Source organism: Nicotiana tabacum, chromosome 14 (assembly GCF_000715075.1).
Source record: "Nicotiana tabacum cultivar K326 chromosome 14, ASM71507v2, whole genome shotgun sequence".
Classification (NCBI taxonomy): domain Eukaryota; kingdom Viridiplantae; phylum Streptophyta; class Magnoliopsida; order Solanales; family Solanaceae; genus Nicotiana; species Nicotiana tabacum.
Window position 1 is genome coordinate 33,999,607 of NC_134093.1, and position 23,215 is coordinate 34,022,821.

The window sequence follows — 23,215 nt, forward strand, 5'->3', positions numbered from 1 at the left end:
GCCCCACAAAATTAAGGCCCCAAAATTAATTTTATATATAATATAAATAATTACTCCATATATTTATTTTTAGTGAAAAAATAATTTTTTGTAGTCACATGTCAATTTTTATCCTCCACTACGTCCATATTTTCAAAGTTTATACTATATACTATTTTAAAATATGTAATGTAATTACGGTTGAAAATAGTAGGCAATTAAATTTGTAGCTACTTCCTCTCTTAATTTTGTCTAATGCATTTGAACTTGAATCATTCTTGTTTATAACTTCGGTATTGTAAGAATTTTTTTTTAATTCTTTGAATATCTTTTTAAATATTTTCAAGCCCAAACTAACTAAAGCATTAAACGATTAGATTGGAAAATATGTTGTGTAGCCTGATTCCTCTTAAAAGCTTGAGCAAACAACTCAACTTCTTAAAAAATGTACTTTTTTGGGGGGAAACATTTTTGCCCTTGAAGAAGTTTGGTGGAACAAGCTATTAACCTTGAATATCTTTTAAAGCATAATGATCTATGAAATTGATGATTTTACCAATTTTTGGAACTAAAAGTAATACAAAAAATATACAAGTAAAAGATGATACTCTAATTTGCATTGAAGTATGAATTATATTTTTTTTTAAATGTTTATATTGCTTATAGAGTACTTTTAATATTTTCTCTAACGATTCCTCAAATAAAAAAAGTTTGTAAACTAAAATCAATAAAAAAAAAATATGTCTCGTGAGAATTACACGTACTAATCATATTATTAAGTGAAAACAATTTATTGTCCAAATTTATGATTAACTTTCTTACATTTTAGGAAGCTATAAGAAGAAACATCAAATAAAATATAAAAAAAATACTAAAAAATTTAGGGCCTCCTTAAGTTTTGGCTTTAGCCACAGCCGCCACTGCAACCATGTTTGACCAACTATCTAAGTATCATTAAGTAAGATGGTATTTCACCATACAGGGTTAATAGATAGTCAATCAACTTTTCAATTAGCATCAAATTTATACAACTAATTTAGTAATGCAAAAACATAAAAGTTGATTATACTCGAAGAGAGACAAGTGGTGGTATTTGATCCTCGGATATTCAAAGAGGGAGAAGTGGTTGTAATTGATCCTCGGACCAACAAAGTGAATGAGAAATTGAACATAGAAATGGAAAATTATGCGCATATACATGCTTTGACTTTCGTTAGAGCATTGTTAATCATAGACTTGGGATCGCAATAAGTGACATCATTAATTATATTATATCAATACACTCTTTGTAAATTTAGCTCTTATTAGTCAAATATTGATTGATTTGTCTCTCACCAAAATGACGCTAATTTAAATTAATAAGATGCTAGCCATGTATTTTCCCTATATTACCTTGGATCTTGTTATAAAATACTTTATTTACTGATACTAAAATTTGAATAGTTTAATTCAAAATTTTAAAATATTTTAACTATTAAAATTTAAGCAGTATTCTTTCTCTCTGTCTTTTTGTACAAAGATTTATTAACAAAGACTTTAGTGAAGAATTCCAAGAATTGCTATTGCCGACTATATCGGCCCCGAGAAATCAATGAATGAAGGGAATAGTTACTTTGGTGTGCATCATACCGCCGAGCATACATATATGGCATCATCGGAAGGACCAGAAAATGTGTATGACATGACAATTATGGTTAATGGGGTCAGGAATTATTGGTTTTCTAAGAAACATGGGTTTATTATATGGAAGAGGAAGACTTAATGTTGTGATCCCTGGACAAACAATGTGAAAGCTAGATTGAATCTTGAGCAAGACAGTTATATCCATCATAGATGCTATGATCGTTAATCTCACAGACATGAGATCGCCGTTGATATTTATTTTTTTTAGGTTAACCATTATTTAAAGAAGCTTAAGTAGTAATATTACAAACTAAGGGAGCACAATTGTTCCCTGCGCAGACTGTAGCATTGTTTGCTACCAAATCACAATTACAGGTCGAGCTTTCTCTTTGAAATTGTAATATACTTCTTTGGCTAAGAGGTTTGCTACCCTATTCTGCTCTCTATAGTTATGCGAGAGTTTTGGATCTTCCAGTTGTTGCATCCAATTATTATGCTTTGCAATCTTGAGTCCCTGTATAAGTAATAACTCTGTCAAAGTATTAAGACGATTTGGGATTCCGATCCCTTTATGAAGCCAAGTATCCAATCACCAGTACTATTACGTATATAACTCCTCCAGTTACCCTTACACCTGGGTTGCCGAAGGAAGAACCATCAGTATATAATTCCCAATTAGTGGAGGTTCCCATTTTACATTAATAGTATTCTTATTAACAGTATCATTCCTAGCAAGCAAAAGGGCGTATTCAGTAGCCTTGGCGATGGTATCATAAGAATTCATGGTTGCCTTCTTCTAATTAAAAAGAATGTCATTTCTAGCTAACCAAATATGCCATAAACAGAATGGGAATAGTTCTTTCCAAGAAAAAGAAGTTGTTAAATGAATTGTTCTTAAGTAAATTCCAGATGTTGCACCATTCATCAGGAGAAAAAATGGCACTGTTGTTTTAGTGTAGGATTAGAGCAACTTTGGATGATAGTATTTCAAAAGGCTTCAATATTGCACCAGTCGAAAAAAATATGGTTGATAATTTCATTTGCACTATCACAAAATATGCATGAAGGGGAGCCTTGGCGTAACTGGTAAAGTTGCTGCCATGTGACCAAGAAGTCAACGGGTTCGAGCCGTGGAAACAGTTTCTTGTAGAAATGCAAGGTAAGGCTGCATAAGATAGAGCCTTGTGGTCCGGCCCTTCCCCCGACCATGTGCATAGCGAGAGTTTAGTGCACCGGGCTGCCTTTTATCACAAAACGTGCATGCAGGAGCAATATTCATGTTGTTGAGCTTTCATAAAAGATACAACTTTGCAAGTCGCTGGAACCTGACCCCCTTTTAGAACAAAACTAGGTTCGTTTGGTATCTCAAACTTGACTATTTTTGCATGATAATCGACGATAGCATAGCAAGAAGATAACCAATCCATTCCCATCAGCATGTCAAAGTCAATCATATCAAGTACAATAAGGTTAGCTAGAGTATCTCCACCCTCAACCCGAATCTGGTAAGCACGATACACGTATTCAGCTAATAGAGACTCTCTAACAGGAGTAGCAACCAGAAAAGGATCATTCAATAGCTCAGGTTGTCTACTAAACCTCAAAGCAAAGTACGAGAACACATAGGAGTGAGTAGATCCCAGATCAATCAACGCAAGTGCATCAAATGAACAGACAGAAAGAATACATGTAACCACAGCATTCGAGGCCTGAGCAACCTGTCTAGTAAATGCAAAAACTTTCGCCTGACCTCTACCAGCATTCCCTTGTCCTTGATTCACAGTAGCACGATCTCCAGCACCTGACCTCTATTTTTGTACCTGTTGCACCTGAAGTATTACGAGTGGTCTGAGTAAGTGCAGTTGACTGAATAGAAGCCTGGTTGAAATTTCTCGGAGGATGAGGACAATCCCTCAAGTGATGTCCCAACTAGCCACACCGAAAGCACTCTCCAGTTAGAACACGATATTGGCCCAAATGTGATCTACCACAGGTCTGGAAGACTGGAGTAGTGGCATATATCTGCCCAGAATGATGATGTCCAGATGATGATAGTTCCCTGGTACCCTGTCTGTAATGTGGTCTATATGTGGACTGTGAAAACATGTGTGTCCTTGTCTGAGAACCTTGTTGCTGTTGTCCCTGACTTCTTGCTCTGCGATTTTCATCAAAACAGCCAATGAAAGATCCCCCTGTCTTGGCCTTCTTACGTAAATCATTAGCTGCACTCTCGTCACGTCCCTTGTTTTCAATCTTTCTAGCGAGATCGACTGCATCAGAGTATGACAAAGTCTTCATCTGTGGGGCTACAGCAGTGTATAGACGAACAACCAACCCATCAACAAGCCTCTGAACTCGAGCTTCTTCGGTAGGCACTAAGTAAGTAGCATATCTAGCCAACTTACAAAACTTGGTGTTATATGTTGACATATCCATATCTGGAGTCTAAACCAATCTCTCAAAGTATCTAGCATATTTTTGCATCACGCTGTCTGGAAGAAAATGATTCATGAATAATTTAGTGAATTCGTCCCATGTCAGTGGTGTTGCTCCTGCTGGCCTTCCTAGCAATACTGTTTCATACCATGTGTTAGCCATATCATCTACTTTGTATGCTGCGAGCTCCACGGCTCTCTCACTTGAACATCCTAGAGCACATAATGCCTTGAGTGTCCCATCCAAGAAACTTTGAGGATCTGCCGAATTATCAGAACCTGTGAATTTTGGTGATTTCAATTTCAGGAACTCTTGTAGGGATACCTCCTTATTCCCGAAAGTCTGAGTCTGTACACGTGCTTGTGTCTGTAAAGTATCCTGAGGAGCTGAACTTCCACCCTAAGTAGGAACCAATTCCCCTAACACATTCAATAACCTTGCCACTGTGTATGCAGGTAAGGCAACAGTAGGTATAACAATTGGAACTGTTGGTGGAGCGTCCTGAATTCCCTGCCCTTGCACTTGATCTGGCATAGCAGCTTGGGGTTGACCCATGTTCCCAACTTCAGGTTGAGGAGCAACCTGTCTTCTAGTTTGATGAACCCCAACTTGACCGCCACCTCGGGTAGTACCACGTCCAGCAGATGAGGGTGTGCATGTCCTAGCCATCTACGAAAGAAATACTTCAAAGTCAATCTCAAGTTATCTCAATGCACGATCAAAGAATGAAAGAAGAGAAAACATTCCTAGATGTTCAGTAGCCTCAAGATCATAAGTATGGGCGCCTACATACCCATGAACAAGACTCTACTAAACATTGCTCCATGACTCGGGTCTTAAAACCTAAGCTCTGTTACCAATTTTGTCATGACCCAATTTAGGATCGTGACCGGCGCTTAGGAGTAAGTGCTCCCAAGTAAGCTTCATCGGTATTTTACAGAAAATCGAATAAAGTTTTCCCTGTTTTTGGACTGTCCAAAAAAATTTTTGTCTCAAAATCAACAACCAATCATCCTAATATCAAACCAAACAATTGATAACTTATCAATTAACCAAAATAAGTTTTCACCATTATGAATCAATCCACTATCAACCAGAAATACTAATTTATCTCCAATTTCGATAAAAAAGTGCAATACTCATCCTAAGTCCATAGTAGCAATAGAATACTCAAGACTCTAAAAGAATGACTATGGAGCAACTCTAAGAGTTCAAAGAAAAGACCATAACAATAAATAAAATCTCCGTCTACGCGAACAAGTGCGAGGCTCACCAAGAACTATCAACACGTGCGCTCTAATTAACGAAATCCTTGCCTGCGTCAACTGTTGTCTCTGTAAAAACAATTAGCGGGGAGTGAGTCACTAGCTCAGTGAGTGATAACACTTAACCACAACCGTTTTCATTGAGGACAAGTCAGAAAACATACTAGTATATCAAACAGAAAATAACATAAAAATGCCCTTTCAGAAACAATAAATAATTTTCAGTCTCATCATATTTTTCTTGTAGTATAATACAATTAACAATTCAGTAATAAGCTCGGTAACCACTGTATAATATCAATATTCACATTTGGGAGGTTTCAATGAACGGATCATGTAATCTGTATAACTGTGGACTTCTTCGCAAGAAGTCAAATATAACGGTAGTCCCTACTCGAGGGAAATCGGTAATGGTATGCTAGTTCTACCTTTCCACTAGCGAGGGTTGTAACGGTAATCGGTAATTACAAGGTGCACCAGGTCTAACGAACCCGCCGTTAGTTACGGGATCCTTCAAAGTCTACTTCCATTTATACTTGTCTTTGTAACCGTATATACTCATAGGAAAATATTTTAACATAATATAGGGCATTTAGGTTCATATCAATTCATGAAATTTCATTTCGATAACAGTAAATTCAAGTAATGGTAAAACATATCTAATGACAACAACAATATTTAAAACAACGGTAATCATCTCAAATAACTATTTCGGTATCATATCGAGTAAAAGACTTGTCCCATATGCAACTCAAAATCATCGGTAACATATTCATATTAAAAATCATGTATAAATCATGCAAGTTATGAAAACACAAATTGCGGTAAGATTACTACTCACAGTACTTCGTGCGAAATACCAAACTCGTCATGTCGAACGATCCGTACGACTTTCTTCAATCAATCTATAATCACATCAATATCGATCTCGTGTTAATTTCCTTGTTTTAGCTAATTCATAGCTAATTTAGAATGCCCAACCCTTGGGTCCATGTTTGACTCTTAATTCGTCAATTTATACTTACTCACGCTACTAGTAGTTTAGAATACTTCAAAATCTATTAAATACAACTTATTCATATGATATATCCAGTTAATTCACGAAAAAGTCTTATGAATTTCTCCCAATTTCCTTGACTTTATCTTTCAAATTCTTAATCCAATTCCAAAATTATATCTACTCAGCCCTATAAGAATCATGTATATAAAATTCCATTGTCTGTACTAGATTAATAGTAACTTGAATTTTGTTGATAGCTAATAGTGTGCTAAGTATTAAGTAATAGGATCAGATTACCATGAAAAAGTTTTAGAATTCAATTACCTAGCTTGTTCCCCTTCTCGGTAAATCCCTTTGCTAGAACAAAATAAACCCACTTTGTGGTTGCACAAAGTAAACCCACTTTGTGGTTGCTTTTGATCGCCTCTGTCCGTTTTGATTCTGTTGAACTTGGCCCCTTATTCTTTTGTTTTTGAATGCTTCAACGCTTGTCGAAATGGTGTGGTATAGCCACTTTTTTAAGTGGTATTTACTTTTTAGCCAGTATTTTTAATGTTGAGCAAAAATAGCCACTACTCTATTAAAATTGATACGAAAAGTCTTTTTTACCCTTTTTTGATGAGTGATGTGTAAATATTAAGGACATGGTGTCCTTAACTTCATGAGTGATGTGTAAAATATTAAGGACACTATGTCCTTAACATTTTTTTTTGATTTGCACCGGGTGTCCGAGTCTCTTTGAACCCCGACTAATCCCGGGGGTGCACAGGCCCTCGGCAAGGAGTTTTTCGCAAGTGTACCACGGTTAATTCAGGTTTTACCCAGTATTAAGGACACTATGTCCTTAACATTTACATTGCACACATGAAGTTAAGGACACCATGTCCTTAATATTTACAATGCACATATGAAGTTAAGGACATGATGTCCTAAAGTTTTACAACAGAAGTTGTAAATACAAGTTAATGATATTATGTCCTTAACATTTACATTGCACACATGAATTTAAGGATACCGTGTCCTTGACATTTACACTGCACATATGAAGTTAAGGACACCATGTCCTTAATATTTACATTGCACATATGAAGTTAAGGATATATGTCCTAAAGTTTAACAACAGAAGTTGCAAATACAAGTTAATGATATGTCCTTACCATTTACATTGCACACATGAAGTTAAGGACACCATGTCCTTAATATTTACACAGCACATATGAAGTTAAGGACACCATGTCCTTAATATTTACACATCACTCATAAAGTTAAGGACACTATGTCCTTAACATTTACACATCACTCATGAAGTTAAGGACACTATGTCTTTAACATTTACATTGCACACATGAAGTTAAGGACACCATGTCCTTAACATTTACACTATACATATGAAGTTAAAGACATGATGTCCTAAAGTTTAACAATAGTACAAGTTAAGGACATTATGTCTTTAACATTTACATTGCATACATGAAGTTAAGGACACCATGTCCTTAACATTTACACTATACATATGAAGTTAAGGACATGATGTCCTAAAGTTTAACAACAGAAGTTGCAAATAGAAGTTAATGATATTATGTCCTTAACATTTACATTACACACATGAAGTTAAGGACACCATGTCCTTAATATTTACACTGCACATATGAAGTTAAGGACATGATGTCCTAAAGTTTATCAGCAGAAGGTGCAAATATAGAACACTTTGTCCTTAATATTTACACATCACTCATGAAGTTAAGGACACTATGTCCTTAACATTTACAATGAACACATGAAGTTAAGGACACCACGTCCTTAATATTTACACTGCACATATGAAGTTAAGGACATGATGTCCTAAAGTTTAACAACAGGAGGTACAAATACAAGTTAAGGACATTATGTCTTTAACATTTACATTGCACACATGAAGTTAAGGACACCATGTCCTTAACATTTACACTGCACATATGAAGTTAAGGACATGATGTCCTAAAGTTTAGCAGCAGAAGGTGCAAATACAGGACACTTTGTCCTAAATATTTATACAACATTCATGAAGTTAAGGGCATCATGTCCTTAATATTTACACCACCTACGTCTAGCACAGGGGTAGTTTTGTCCGACGGGTAAAAATTTATTAAGCACTGGCTAAAGAGTAAATACATTTAAAATAATGACTAAAAAATAAAGACATCTCTAATCAATGGCTATCTGTGCACTTCCCCCTCAATGCTTGTGCTGCTTGAGTGCTTTCCCCTTTTCCTTTTCCCCTTCCCCTTTCTCTTCGTTTTTTGATCTTTGGCCAGAATGGGCTTTGGCCCTTTTATTGAATACCATGTATTACATACATGGTAATGTTACTTTGCTTCTTTATTTTGCTGGTATTATAACCTAGAAGTAGTTATATACAAGTGGGCATCAACATGTTTGACCAAAAAAAGAAGGCCAGCATGTAGGGGCTCCCATAGACACATATCAACCGTACACATCATCAGAGCATTCAAGATAAATACATATTAAAAATTCTTAATGAGTTAAACCTAAAATATCACTTAATTCTTTTTTCAAGTTTTGCCTGCCCCGACTAGCTTGGATTGAGGTTTTCAACTTTGGCCTCAATAGAACACTTAGGGGGTTGTTTGGTTGGAAACAAGTTATTCCAGGATTAATTATCCCAAAATTAGTTACACCGCAATTTTATCCCAACCAAACATAGGATAAACTCATCTCAAACTTAATCCCGAGATTAGTTATCCCTTATCCCTCACCAAACGACCCCTTAGAGTCTACTTGAAAAATATAATTATTTGACTGTAGGCAAAACAGTCTGCAGAATGGAGTCGGAAAACACAGATAGTACAAGGATATCTTTAAATATGACCATAATGTCTTACAGTAAATGAAAGAAACAAGACACGAGAGTTCCTCTCAGATAAAAGAAATCCTTTTACCTAGACATGGCTCATTGGAACCAACTGCAATAGACGCTCTCCACAAGGAGAGATGACGATTAAAAGACTAAATAAGATATGCAAACTTTCAACCAAAATGAGACCTACCAAACCTAATTTGCTAGGCAAGCTCTATAGCTCAATATTTCTTAAGCTTTCTTGGTAATGAGATCCTCAATCAAGTCGGCAGCATCTTGAACTGTTGCAATAGTCTGTGCATTCTCTTCTTCCACAGTGATTCCAAACGCTTCCTCAAGTCCCATCACAATCTCAACCTGGACATAAACGATAATATCAATAACCAAGTCAATTAAGATGCATTCCAAAACACGACTTGCACGATATTTTAAACAAGGCTGAGAGTTTTATATGGAGATCCTGAAACAGGAGAAATTTGGTTGCGGAAGAGCATGAATGAACTATTGGAAGTATACTCAACAAGAAAAGAAAAAAAGCAGCTAACGCTGCCCTACTAGAAGTTTGGATGTCTTAGTTACAGAAAATAAGTGTAAAGCTCGGTATCTCTTGTCTAATATGGTTATAAACAGCATTTTATCATATTTTTAAGTAGTTCAGAATGATCATTCCAAAAATTCAGGAAACGGTTTACAAATGGAAGTAGCTAGTCGCAGTTTCTAAATGAAAGCATGCCACGTTACTTTAACATTCCTGCAATACAACATTATCATTAGGGTTCTAAATATGTTAGGTAAATCCCATATCGAGACACTTGTAAAGTTTCAAGGGCCATTTTGAACGACACAACATTTCAGGGAATTAGCACAGCAAAAGTTTGTTCTAGAGTCAACATACCGTGTCAAGAGAATCAGCACCAAGTGCTGTAAATTTTGACTCTCCGTTGACTACTTTATCATCAGTAAGAGCCAGTTGTTTCTTCACAATCTCACACACTTTGTCAACTGTCTCTGGTTTAGCCTGCACAAATACACTTCTTAGTTTTAATAAGTGGCACGGGGTTAAGTTAATTTCTAATAAGCACATATTTTCCTGCACCATGTGTCACTGTCAAGTGAGCCGGACAAGACAAAATTAGGAAAGAGGCAACAGCTGTGCTGTTGCTACTTGCTACTGATAATAATGTACTTGGCCTAACTAGTACGAAGTGAGGAACACATGTTCACATAAATGCTTTCAAATTTTGGTCCACAAAAGTCAGAAGATAGATGATGTTACTCCTTCCCTCCTCTTTCTATTATTAATTTTAAGCAGAAGAGTTGGGTATACAGATAGAATCTTGTCATCTAAAGATACTAAATTGAGTAAAAGGAAGCAAAGCCTTCAGGAAAACAGATTATGACAATTGCCAAATACCACGCACCATCGAATCAATGATCTCTTTTATCAACTAAACAAAATATAACACTAAGCCAACACTATTAAACATGCATTACTTGTGATATAAGTAGTAATACCAATTTCCACCAAAAAAAGAATATCCGAACAGCTTGGATTAGGATTTACTAAAAAGGAAGCAAAGACATTACCGCACAGGTAATGCTGAAGCGACCAGTAGCTGGCTTCAATCTGAGAGAAGGGGAGCTCACTCCCTTAATAGAAAGAGAGGTCTTCAAATGCACCTGCACCAATTCAAGGGAACAAACTCAATAGAGTTATAGAGCCATGACCAATTATAAATAAAGAGGAAAGTAAAACACAAGGATAAAGGGTTGTATAAGTCAAATAAATTGTTTTAGTAAAATAGGAGGAAAAATTATGAGAAATCACACTTTCCATATGTGGCAACAAAAATTCCCTTTCCTGTGTTTCACAGATAACTTTGCTTAAGCAACTTCATGAAAGTTTTGGTTTTTATAATAACTATATCAATTATAATACATTACATTAATCGGAAAAAAAAAAAGTAAGTAAAAAGAACATACATTGTATTCTAATTCTAAAGATATAGCCTACAAAATCAAATGGTGAAGCTGCAAATGGAGATTTTTCCTCCTCAAAAGAATCTTTCACAACTACCACATTCTATCAAACATAGATCTAATCTATTAGAAAAACAAAGAAAATAATAAGAACTGCAAGGTCTAAATAAATAGTTTAAAAGAGCTGCAAAATCCAATCTTTTTTTATCACCAAAAGAATCTTTCAAACAATTTCTTATTAAATGACAGTCTATTCCCAAATAAATATTACAAAGACACAAATTTTTTTTTATTAATTCAGCAAAATCAAAATATTTCATCACCAAAATATTTTCCAAACAAGTCACATAACTACAGCACTAGTATAACAATAAGATCCAAAACATTTTAAAACACATCAGCAAGAAAAATAGGAAAAATCGAAGCTTTTTCACACATCAGCATCAACCTAAAAAATATCAAGAAACTCACAACCATAAAATTACCCAGATAAGATTTCTGACAAAAAAACACAGGATAAACAAAAAAAAGGGTCTAATTATAAAACAAAAAAATAGAGAAAAAGAAGAACAGATTTGAGAGTGAAAATAAAGAAAATTGACCTGATTCTGCTTGAAAGAGCAGGAAAGGGAAGAGATGGCGAAAGAAGATCCAGTAACAGAAGCCATTGTTGAATGATGGGATCTAAAAAGAAAATGGATCTGAAGAGAGAAAGTGGCGGAGAATACGAAGAGAGTGAACAGCTAGATAAGGCAAATGGGGAAATAATAAAGGGTATAGAAGAGTATGGTTCGCTTTTATAGACCCTTTTCTGATGTTGGGTTTTCAGTTGATCGTTTCTGTGCTGCTTTGATTGTATCGAAATTTTGGAGTATTTCAGTTCAATGTGGAAATATTTTTTAGATTTTCTTATTATTTCACTCGCACTATTTTAGAATTATTTACAGGCGTTTCGTTCAAATTTAGGAAGATATTTTTTGCAAAAGAAAAAAACTTCTTATTTTATTGTAACATTTCACGCGTATTCCAAATACAAGTTTTTTTCTATTTCAATGTTTTAAAATAAATTTTAGTGAATTTTAAATTGTAATCACTAATGGTATAAACAGTTTTGCACATAATTAATGTAATTTGATTGAATACACAAACTTGTCTACTTCTTTTTGAAAGTTTTTCGTTCACTTGCGGTATACTTACATGTAATTAATTTGTAAATAATTAGATTGTAAAATATTTTACACATCACTATGCAAAAATTAACAAATTAGTGCCAACAAATACTAAAATTGCTATAGTACACGGAGTATCAAGTGTTCCGCATCGATATAGTGGATAATAAATAATGAATCACTTTTATTGTAATGTGTAATTTTTTTTATCAAACAAATAAATAAAGTTCACTTTCTTTCTTATTGGGAGACAATAATTTGGTGAAACAAATAAAAAAAGTTCACTTTCTTTCTTATTGGGAGCCAATAATTTGGTGAAAGTTGTTTCCGCCTTAAGATTAACATGGTATTTTCTGCGGTATTTCCTATGCCTTCTTAATATACCTTAATATTTTGTTAAAAAATCTTTATTGTTACTAGTAAATAAGATATGTTCAAGGCAACTTACTTTTATGTGCTCTAGTAAATGACTTCCACGTGAAAACCAAATTCATAGTTTATATGTTGAACCCAAGTATTAGAATGCTTGCTTCGTTATTTGACACAGTTTTTCAAGGATAAAAAAAAATAAGGGATCTTTATACGATAGGCGATCATATCGTTGTTTACTTTTTCTAATCATATACAATAATTTATATATTGATTATATATAATTATACATATATAATACATAAATTATGCACATTTTATATTCCCATCGGCTATTTTTAGTTTAAGTGGTTGGGTAGACGCCGGTTAATTCTTCAAAATAACATTGACAATATTATTTTTTCAATTTGTATTGGTTTTAAAATAATTTTTACCAAAAATAATTTGAAAAAGTTTGAAGCAAAAGTAACAGTAAGATGAACTACATTTGTAGGAATATTCTTGAATGTTATACGAGTAGGTTTCATTTTCAACACTCATTTGTATGAAAAATTCAAGCTTATTAGGCCGATTAATAATTTGTCATTGATAATTTCATCCAATCCATATTCTTTGTCCAAGTTGTCAATGGCGGCTCAACCACATCCGTGTGGCTTAAAGCCAAGTCAAACATCTGATTAATAATTTGTCATTGATAATTACATTCAATCCATATTCTTTGTCCACAAGAGCGGCTCAAATACATGTATGGCCGTGATGTCTAAATTATATTTTAAAATGTTATAATATATATATATATATATATATATATATATATATATATATAAAATAATAAAAAAATTGAAATCTATTTTATAATTTTTTAGATGCTAAGTTGTTAATAATATTTTTATAATTAATTTTTTAAATAATTACTTTTTAATTAAATTGCCAACCCAATTAATCTTTCTTGAGACATTATTGATTTTAGCTAAGATTTTGTTAATTTTAATTTTGAAATACTTCTTTTACTGAGGCAACTGCTATAGAAATTATTAATATTATTCTATAAGCAATATAAGCATTTGTAAAAGAAAATTCATTTTATTTGATTGAGTATATCGATTACAGTATCTTCTACTTGTACTATTTTCTTGACAAATCAATTTCATTCACATGTTAACTATTCATACTACTCATTTTTAAGTAAGCCAAATAATTAATTTATTTGCATAGCTAAAAATGTCTTTCCTTTTATATGAGAAAACCTATTTTTGTACTAAAAATACTAAATATTATTTTTTTAATACCTATAAATTTATTATTTCTAAAAAAATGAAGCCTCTTAAATTTGAGGGCCTAAAACACAAACCTTATTAAGCACCCTGCAAGTTGGAGGTAATCGTAGGAATGACACTAGTAGTTGGCTGTATGGCATGGTAGGATAACTAATAAATGTTGACGAGTAGGTTTCATTTCAACACTCAACCCATCTTTCTTTTGCCCACTTTTCCCTTTGCTCCAATTAGATGGCCTAACGCCATATGCTATCACTATCCAATACATAGTTTTGAGAAAATGTAAAATTATATTCCCCTTCTTTCAAATTTAGACGGCGTAATTTATTTGTAGAGAGATCAACTCGGTATTTTAAAACTAAAATATTTATAAAATTATACAAAAAATATTATAAGTTGTAATTTTTCTCATGTTAATATGATAAAAAATAAAAAATAAAATATTAGTCAAACTTCACATGATTTAACTCTTAATAAACGAAATATGTCATTTAAAATAAAACGGAGAAAGTATTAATTTCTAATTAGCGTCCTGTAAAACAAGAAAAGAAGAAAGTGACCCAACCACTGTCCAACAACCAGAACTTGAATCTTTAAAACTAGTTTTTGAGATTATATTCATATTTACTTTCAAAATTTGGGATATACACCAATTATTAGTGAGGAAGTCAAAACAATAAGAATCTTCAAAATTTAATATATATGAGCAGGAAGTAAATTGACCAATATACACGCATGACGCATCGGACACACCTATATTCCATTTCTATGAAAGTTTTTATACGATCTCTTAAAATTTTGCAATTTAGTCAGCATTATTAAAATATCCTGCATATCTAGTGCCATACATTGATCCTCATAAAAAATTAAAGTAAAATACGTTAGATTAATTATATTAGTATAAACTCGCATTTCAACATTCCCTAGAATGTAATTGGAGTATGAGGGCCATGCTTCTATTTAGTTGTGTGAACTTGGGCAACTCGATATTAAGTAGGCGTTTGGACATAAGAATTGTAAAATTCGAAAAAATGGTGAAAATTTTTTTCAAGTGAAATGGTATCTGAAATTTAGAGCCCATTTGGACATAAAATTTGGTTGAAGATTTTTCCAAAAAAATTTGATTTTTTTTCGAAATCAGCGTTTGTTAATAAAATTTTCAATTTTCACTTGAAGATGCATTTTGAAAATTTTCGAAAATTTGAAAAATTGCAAAAAGCTATTTTTCAAAATTTTCACTCAAATCGCTCACAAAACTTCAAAAACAACCCAAACTGAAATTTATGTCCAAATACAAATCTAAATTTCAAATACCATTTTCACTTGAAAAAGTTGTTCACCATTTTTTCGAATTTTACAATACTTATGTCCAAATGCCTACTTAAAGTTGTGTTTGGATATAAATTTCAGTTTTGATTGTTTTTGAAGTTTTGTGAGTGATTTGAGTGAAAATTTTGAAAAATAGCTTTTTGTAGTTTTTTAAATTTTCGAAAATTTTTAAAATGCATCTTCAAGTGAAAATTGAAAATTTTATTAACAAACGCTGATTTCGAAAAAAGTGAATTTTTTTTGAAAAAATCTTCCATCAAATTTTATGTCCAAACGGGCTCTAATATATTGATGTTTTATACTTCAAATACCACACAAGAGTGATTTGTGTGGTGTCCAATTTTCGTGTGCACTGATTATAGAAGGATTTGGTTCTTCTATGCGTTTCTTACACTACAATTGCGAAATAAATAATGCAGAAAGTAAAGAACACAAGGATTTTTATATCGAAAATACCCGACTCAAAATATGAAAAATACCACGGCCTACTACCTAGTAAGAATTTTTTCAAAATACTTCACTACAACTCTAAGCCAACAACAAAGTTTACAAACTCTTGCAAACCTAAGGATTAACTCTAACCCCTATAGTAACACACTACCGATTGTTGTGATGTAAACTAAGGGTCCACCAAATTGTATAGAGAACCTGGTTCTCTATCAGTTCCCACAGAAATAGCAGCAAGTAAAGAACACAATAATATTTATATGGAAAACTCCCAGCTTATGGGATTAAAAATCACGACCTACCCTAGTAGGATTTCAACTTCACTAACTGAGCAAACTTTAGATTACAGTCTATTGCCATCTAGGAATTAAACTTTTAATCCCCCAACCCTTACAATAACTCTATTGTAAGCCTCTTTGTAATAACTCTATTACAAAGCTACACACTTGAGTAACTCTAGTCAAAGCAACCAAAATAATGGTGGTTTAAAAGATATCCTACGAAATGCTTCTGAAAAGTTGAGTAGGAATTACACAAGTGAATAACATGAAATAAAGACACAATAATACTAAAGAAAATAAGACATAATCAATGTTGGGAATTGGTCATATTGTCTGTTGCTTCTTTGTTCTTCAATGCCTTAGAGTGAATAAGGGTGGTTGCACACTTGAGAGAGAAAACTATGTTTAGGTTTCGCAAGTGTTGAGTGAAATCCCTTGTCTCATGTTGATAATATATGTGTGAGGTCATCAAAGATGATGCAAGGGAGTGTCCGGTACACTGTACGCTTCAGCAGTATTGATGTATTGTTGCATGTACAGTGTAACAATTTTAACAACTATTAGAGTTGACTTGTACTGTGACCGGAGAAACTGATCCCTATATGTTCCCTCTGATGTTCCCTTAACTGATTTCATTGAGAGTTGAACCAGACATCTGATTAGTTGCTCTGCACACTAAGGAACCAATTGTATCAGGTTCCCAATATGGTTCTCTCATGAAGTTTGTCAAATTATCAACAAAAAAAAGGCATGTAACTTATCAATCTCTCCCTTTTTGATGATGACAAACTTAGAATTTGTATTCTTCTATGAGAACCAGTGATGGTAGGCTAGAAACCCATATTTAATGGTGATTTGCGCTTATTTCGTGTTTTATGCCTTGCAGAAAATGATTCCGAGCTATTAAACTAATTTGAACAAGTTGGCCCTTTAAAGTCTGAGTAAAAGCCCAATAAATTAAGTCGGGATCACGTTCGGGAGTTGAGTGCCAAGTTTAGATGTCAAAAAGTGAAAAAAAAAAGATTACTCTGAGAAAAATGCACTACCGCGATGCGCCATGCGCCGCGAGGCGCGAGGCGCTAGTGAAAAATTCCAACAGAGTGTAAAAATCAACTCTCTGAACTTCTCCACATGCGCACCGCGTGGGGAGGCACGCCATGCACGCACCACGCATGTGCAAATTTTACAGAGTATTTCTCCTACTTCGGTTTGGAAAGGATAGTTTCGTCCGAGCCCGTTCCTACATGGTATAAATACATCAAAAATATGATTTTTAGAGAACTTTTGACATAAAAGCTTTTGGAGAGCATTGAAGGCTACACAAGACAAGATTTCATTATCTCTCCATCAATTCAATATGGGAGTTTAGATTGTAACATTAATTTGATATTTTCTTACTCTTTAATTATATTTGTGATGACTTCCTCCATGATTATGGAGTAGTTTTCCTTAGGGTTTGACGGATATGGTTTTTTGTTTGATATTTGTGGATTTTAACTTTAGTTCTTTGCTTGAACTAGTTTATGGAGCTTTAAATAATTTGTAACTTTATTTACCAGTTTATGTAATCGAAAGAGAAATATTGTGATGATTATCTTGCATTATTTTGTTTGGTTTAATTCAGTGATTCTCTTAAGTAATCGAAAGAGCTTGTTGAATTATTGATTAAATCAAGTTAGTAGAATATTCGAGAGACGTTTTCCTGTAGACCAATCCATTAACGCATGCTTGCATATTTTTACAATGCTTATATTAGTTCACCTCGTAGAGTTAAGATATAATCGAGAGATGAGTCTTGACTACACGTTTGAACTAATCATCGAGTGAATTCGTGAGAATCATTAGAACATTAGAGTGAATTAAACTAGAGTTGGATCCCAATTAGCTATCTTGCACCTATCGTGTCACGATCCTTATTTCTCCCTTTGATATTTCAATATTGCTCAACTCTTGTCTTTTAGTGATCAATTGTTAATTGTTTTAATTTTATAGTTAATTTTAGTTATTAATAATCCTAACCAACATGTTAATCATCTCGAATAGCGTTAAGCTAGTAATTACTTGAATATTGTTTAAATACAATTCCTGTGGAGACGATAATCATAACTATACTATCTTTGGCTAGCGAGTATTAATCTCGTGTTGTGTTTGCACTCTTCAAATTTCGGTGCCGTTGCCGAGGATTGGCAATCAATAGTGTTCAAAATAATTTTTGGTTCTAATTTAGGAACCTATTTTATTTTATTCTTCACGAGTTTTTTCTTCAGTTTGAAAACAACATGTTGACTTCTTTGGTATATGACTCGATCTTCTTCAAAAGAATTGATTTCATACAATCCATAGGTGGAAAAGAGTATGCGACAGTTGAGGAAATAGAAAGAACTCACCAAAAAGTTTTGGGGGCAACCTTGAACCCAAGAACACATGGCTAATAATGGTGACGATGGAGTAGACTTAGCTGCAAGAGAGGCAGCACAACAAAAAGTTGCACGAATAGCAACTGAGGCAGCCCGTAAAGTTACTGATGAGACTATCGAAGATGGTGGGTCGAAGATTCAATCTAAATCGACCCTTGGTTGAAGACCAGTTCGAAAATATGGTACCCAGGCCTAGTAGAGCATTAGGCTATTATGCCAGACCAGTCTTCAATCAAGGACTGTCCAGTGCAAGACCTCTACCCGTAGCAGCGAATAATTTTGAGTTGAAGCAAGGTTTGCTTCAAACTATCCAGAACAACTGTGTTTATAGAGGGAGGGCAAATGAAGATCCTAACATTCACTTGATGGATTTTGAGGAAATCACGAACACCTTCCAGTACAACGGAGTGTCAAAAAAAATGCAGTCTACTTAAGGGCATCCCCCTTTTCACTGAAGGATGGCGCGAAGAACTGGCTTCATAGCTTACCAACTGGGCCGATCAGGACATGGGAAGATATGACTAAAAATATTCTTGACAAATACTTCTTAGCTGCAAAAACAGTGAAATTCAGAAGGGAAATTCACATTGTGCCAGGAGGATACTGAAACAGTTTTCAAGGCTTGGGAAAGATTCAAGGAGATAGTGAGAAAGTGTGAGCATAATGGGATTGAATTGTAGGTGCAACTCTAGGACCTTTGGGATGGAATGACACATTCCTTACTACAAACTCTGAGCACTGCAGTTGGAGGTCCTTTAATGAAGAAGACTCGTGAGGAGATTGTTGCAATTCTTGATGAGCTCTTTGAAGATACTATCCAATGGTCTGATGAGAGTAATGATAGAAGAAAATCAGTTGGGGTTCATCAAGTGGATTCTAACACATCATTACAAGCCCAACTATAATCCATGGCCAAAGAGATAAGAAAGTTGATATTAGCCAAGGTCCAGAGCCAACCATCATCAGCTTGTGATGAGTGTTAGGCCTCAACTGCAGATAAAGTGGTAAATGTTGTGGGAAGCTTTGACAGGGGCAACTACGAAAGTGGTAATAATTTTAACTCTTGGAGGCAGAGGCACTCGGGCGTTTCTTGGAGTTCACCAAATGATAGTCTGAACTCATGGCAGCAGAATAATCTGAGACCCCAGGGACAAGGAGCTCATTATTCCGCATTGATAGACTTACCTAGTTTTAGAGATTAGGTGCCATCACGACATCCTACGGAGGGAATTTGGGATCGTGACACCAAGCCTGCTCGCCTCACGCTCTTCCAGAAATCTACCGGGATTTCGTCTGGCCCCGTCATTCTGCCCCTGCACATCTTACGCATCACCCCTTCCACCTCCTCTACCTTAATCCGCCTACAATACCCAAAATCTTGCCGACTCTCGGAGTGCTCCAACTCACCCAGCACAATGCTTATATCCCCCTCCTCGTTCAACAGTTTATGGATGTATGTCTGTCGCCTTCTTCTAATAAGTGCCTCGTCCATCAATACTTTTCCATCCTCGTCCTTGATGCACTTGACTTGGTCTAAATCACGGGCCTTCCTCTCCCTCACCTGGCCAACAACTTCTTGTCCCCACCCTTTGCTCCCGAGCTCCTCATACAAACGAGGAAACACCACATTGTTAGCCGTCGTAACCGCTAACTTTGCCTCTTTCTTTTGCCTTTCTGTAACACTCCCGATAAGTATTTTTTTCCTCCTCGTTTGTACTATCCACTAGCTCTACCTTTTTAGGATTTAAAGACAGATTAAATATCATTGTTTTTCCGAGATTCAGTCACGCTCCGTGCACAACATTCATATTTTTATTAGTTTGTTCAAGTTTTTTTTATCTACTTGTATTCTCAGTTGATGACTTATTTTTATTACGGGGTAACACAAGTTTGTGATAAGTGTCTAGAATGTACATTATTCTTATTTGTAGAGCCAATTGTATTCCCTTTATTTTTACATCTCTTGTTATATGTCTAAATATTGACCTTTAATATTACAATATGCAGGTTTATAAAAGTTCATTCCTAATTTAATTTGGGACTGCATTTTCTTGCGATAATCTTTTGATAGTATATTTTTCTCTGCTAGTCAGTATCATCACAAAGCATTGCTAATGATAGATTAACTAAAATGGTAGAAAGGAACATACACAAAAAGATCAATTAATATGTTTGCAACTCATAAAATAAAAATAATTGAAAATAACATTTGACTAACTTAATATAATTGTTCTTTGTAGGTTTCGTATTCAAATATTAAGCCTCTGAAATCTAATTATGTTCATGACATACTTTAACTAACTTCAAATGCTTAGTTAATTTGTAACTTTTATTGCTTAAAAAATAATGATCCAAATAAATTGTAAAGAAACATATGGATTTAACTTACGGGTCTCATATCTCGCACATTAATGATACTGAGACGAAAGACAAAACATGTATAATGTAAATAATCATTCTGTAAGTTCAATCTCTGTTTCTTCTTGGATCGAAGATCAACTGCCACCACTTGTTGCTTTTCCATTAAAATCAACTAGCCAGTTCTTTCTACAACCAATAATTCTACCAACACTATTTATTTCTACAATTATATTATTTGTCCACTCCTTTCGTCGGCGATGCCAAATTTGTAGAATAGAGGCTTTCTTTAATTCTGATATGATGCAGCCAACACTCACACCCCCATCCATCTCAAACAAGTGTCTTGGAACATTAACATTTGATGGTATGGGCAAGAACAATTCATGAAACTCTCTTCTTCCGGCATCAAACCGTACGAAAGTGGTGTCTGCCTCTTTCAACCCTAAAGTAAGGGCACCCACTAATAATTGCCTTGCACGATGATCCAACTATCCTCAATTCAAGGGCGACTTCATAAACTTAGTGGCCTAAATCTCAATTTTAATAAGAGGACTTATACTTTTTTTTATTAGTACGTATATACACATATATGCAAAAGAATTAGTCTTGCCATTATTTTCATACTTGTTGTTTATAGTATATATTCTTAAATAACATAAAGTTTTTAGCTTCACATAATAATATTATTATTTATATTAAAAAAGGATAATTTAAATAAATGAGATGTTAGACATGTATTTGCAATATGTTACCTTTGATATTATTGTAAAAAAATATATTTACTAATATGAAGATTTAAGTAATTTAATTTAAAGTTTTAAAAATATTTTTACTATTAAAGAGTAGACATCTTTGTTTCTTTTTTACAAATTTTTGTAATTTTAATTTTTTCTACAAACATTAAGATTGTCTAATTTAAAATAAAATTATAAAATTCATTATTAAAAATTTTGCGGACCTAAATCAAGGCTTTACGAGTCTCCTACTAGAGTCAGTAGTTATTATAAAAGTATATATGTATCGAATTTAATGTACTAGTCTCACTTTTTTGGTGAATAGAATAAAAAACGTATTTCATAAAAGAAAAATATATATAAACTTGGATAAAGAGAATAAAAAATTACTAATTACCAAGTGCTTGAGAATGGGAAACAAATTACTAAGCAAGAGATTAAAGATATAACATGGGTCAAGGTAGAACTCTAAGATTGAGCATTTTTCTAGGTCACTATTGGGCATCATCGTGGGTCCATTTGGACTAATGATTTGTGATGGGTTAACTCAGGCTAGCCCAAAATAGCCCATTTTCAAAAATATTCCAGCCCAAACCCATTAAAACTTGGATTGATTGGGCGGGTCACATGAGTTTGGGGTTAGTTTTGCCACCCCTACCTATTAATAATAGGTCGGAATGGTGGGGAAGGAGGTCCTCCCTACTTCGATGGAAAGAGGGGAATCGCCGTTCTTCGCGCCACTGCTGCCGGAGCAACCGACTCCTCACCTGTACAGGTACCTATGTAATGCAATCTCGGTCGCACATTCAGCATAGCGTTCGGACTCATGTGACTTCCAGAACCAGGGGTATTCAAGCCTGCTACATACGATTAGCCAGCCTTGCAGCGGCCACTACTAGAAATCCGGGAAAATTCGTCCATTAAAACCGACCAACAAAGGTCGGTAATAACTAATAACCGTCCAAAATGCGACCATTAACGCGTGGTCGGTATTTTGAAGGTAAGAAGGACATACCGACCAAAGTCGGTGAAATTCGGTATGCTTTACACGACCATTTGACAATTTAATTGACTTACCGAGAAACATAGGTCGGAATGTTATTTTAATAATTTAATTTTATCGACCAAACTTGATCGGTGTATTAAATTTATTAATTTTGCTTACCGACCAATTATGGTCGGTATTGAAACTTTTTTTTTATTATAAATAATTAAAATTTAAAAATAACGACCAACGTTGGTCGGTAAACTGGACAGGGCAGGCAACTTACAGATCAACTTTGGTTGGTAATGTTGAATTTTTGGGAAATAAATGTGCATTAACCGAACAATATTGGTCAGTAATTTATAATTTTAATTTTTTTTATTAGATACCGACCAAGGTTGGTCGATTTTTTGGGATTAATTTTGGCAAAAAATACTTGTTTTGGTAGCTACACCACCTGCCAAATAAAAACAGTATACCAATACCCCCAATTCACATCTCATAACCACCAATTCACCACATACAACCCCTAATTCACTACAAATCCAGCCAAACATCCAACAACAACAAACAAACATCCAATTAATACTTTAAAACTAACAAATTAAAGTTCAATTAAACATCACAATCCAAAACCAAGCAAAAACTAAGTAATTACAACAAGTTCAAAATTGTTCAATCTAATTCAAAACTAGTTCTATTAGTC

At 34.2% G+C, this 23,215-nt stretch overlaps 1 protein-coding gene across 1 annotated transcript; it reads right to left on the reverse strand.

Annotated features, from left to right (window-relative positions):
- Positions 1-9,145: 9,145 nt before the first annotated feature.
- On the reverse strand, positions 9,146-12,020 carry LOC107798154 (acyl carrier protein 1, chloroplastic). Its single transcript, XM_016621124.2, has 4 exons — positions 11,743-12,020; positions 10,748-10,840; positions 10,056-10,178; positions 9,146-9,517 (listed from the first exon to the last, which is right to left on the reverse strand). The coding sequence occupies exons 1-4, from the start codon at positions 11,806-11,808 to the stop codon at positions 9,392-9,394; spliced, it is 408 nt and encodes a 135-aa protein (XP_016476610.1). The 5' UTR covers positions 11,809-12,020; the 3' UTR covers positions 9,146-9,391.
- Between the last annotated feature and the right edge of the window lie 11,195 nt (positions 12,021-23,215).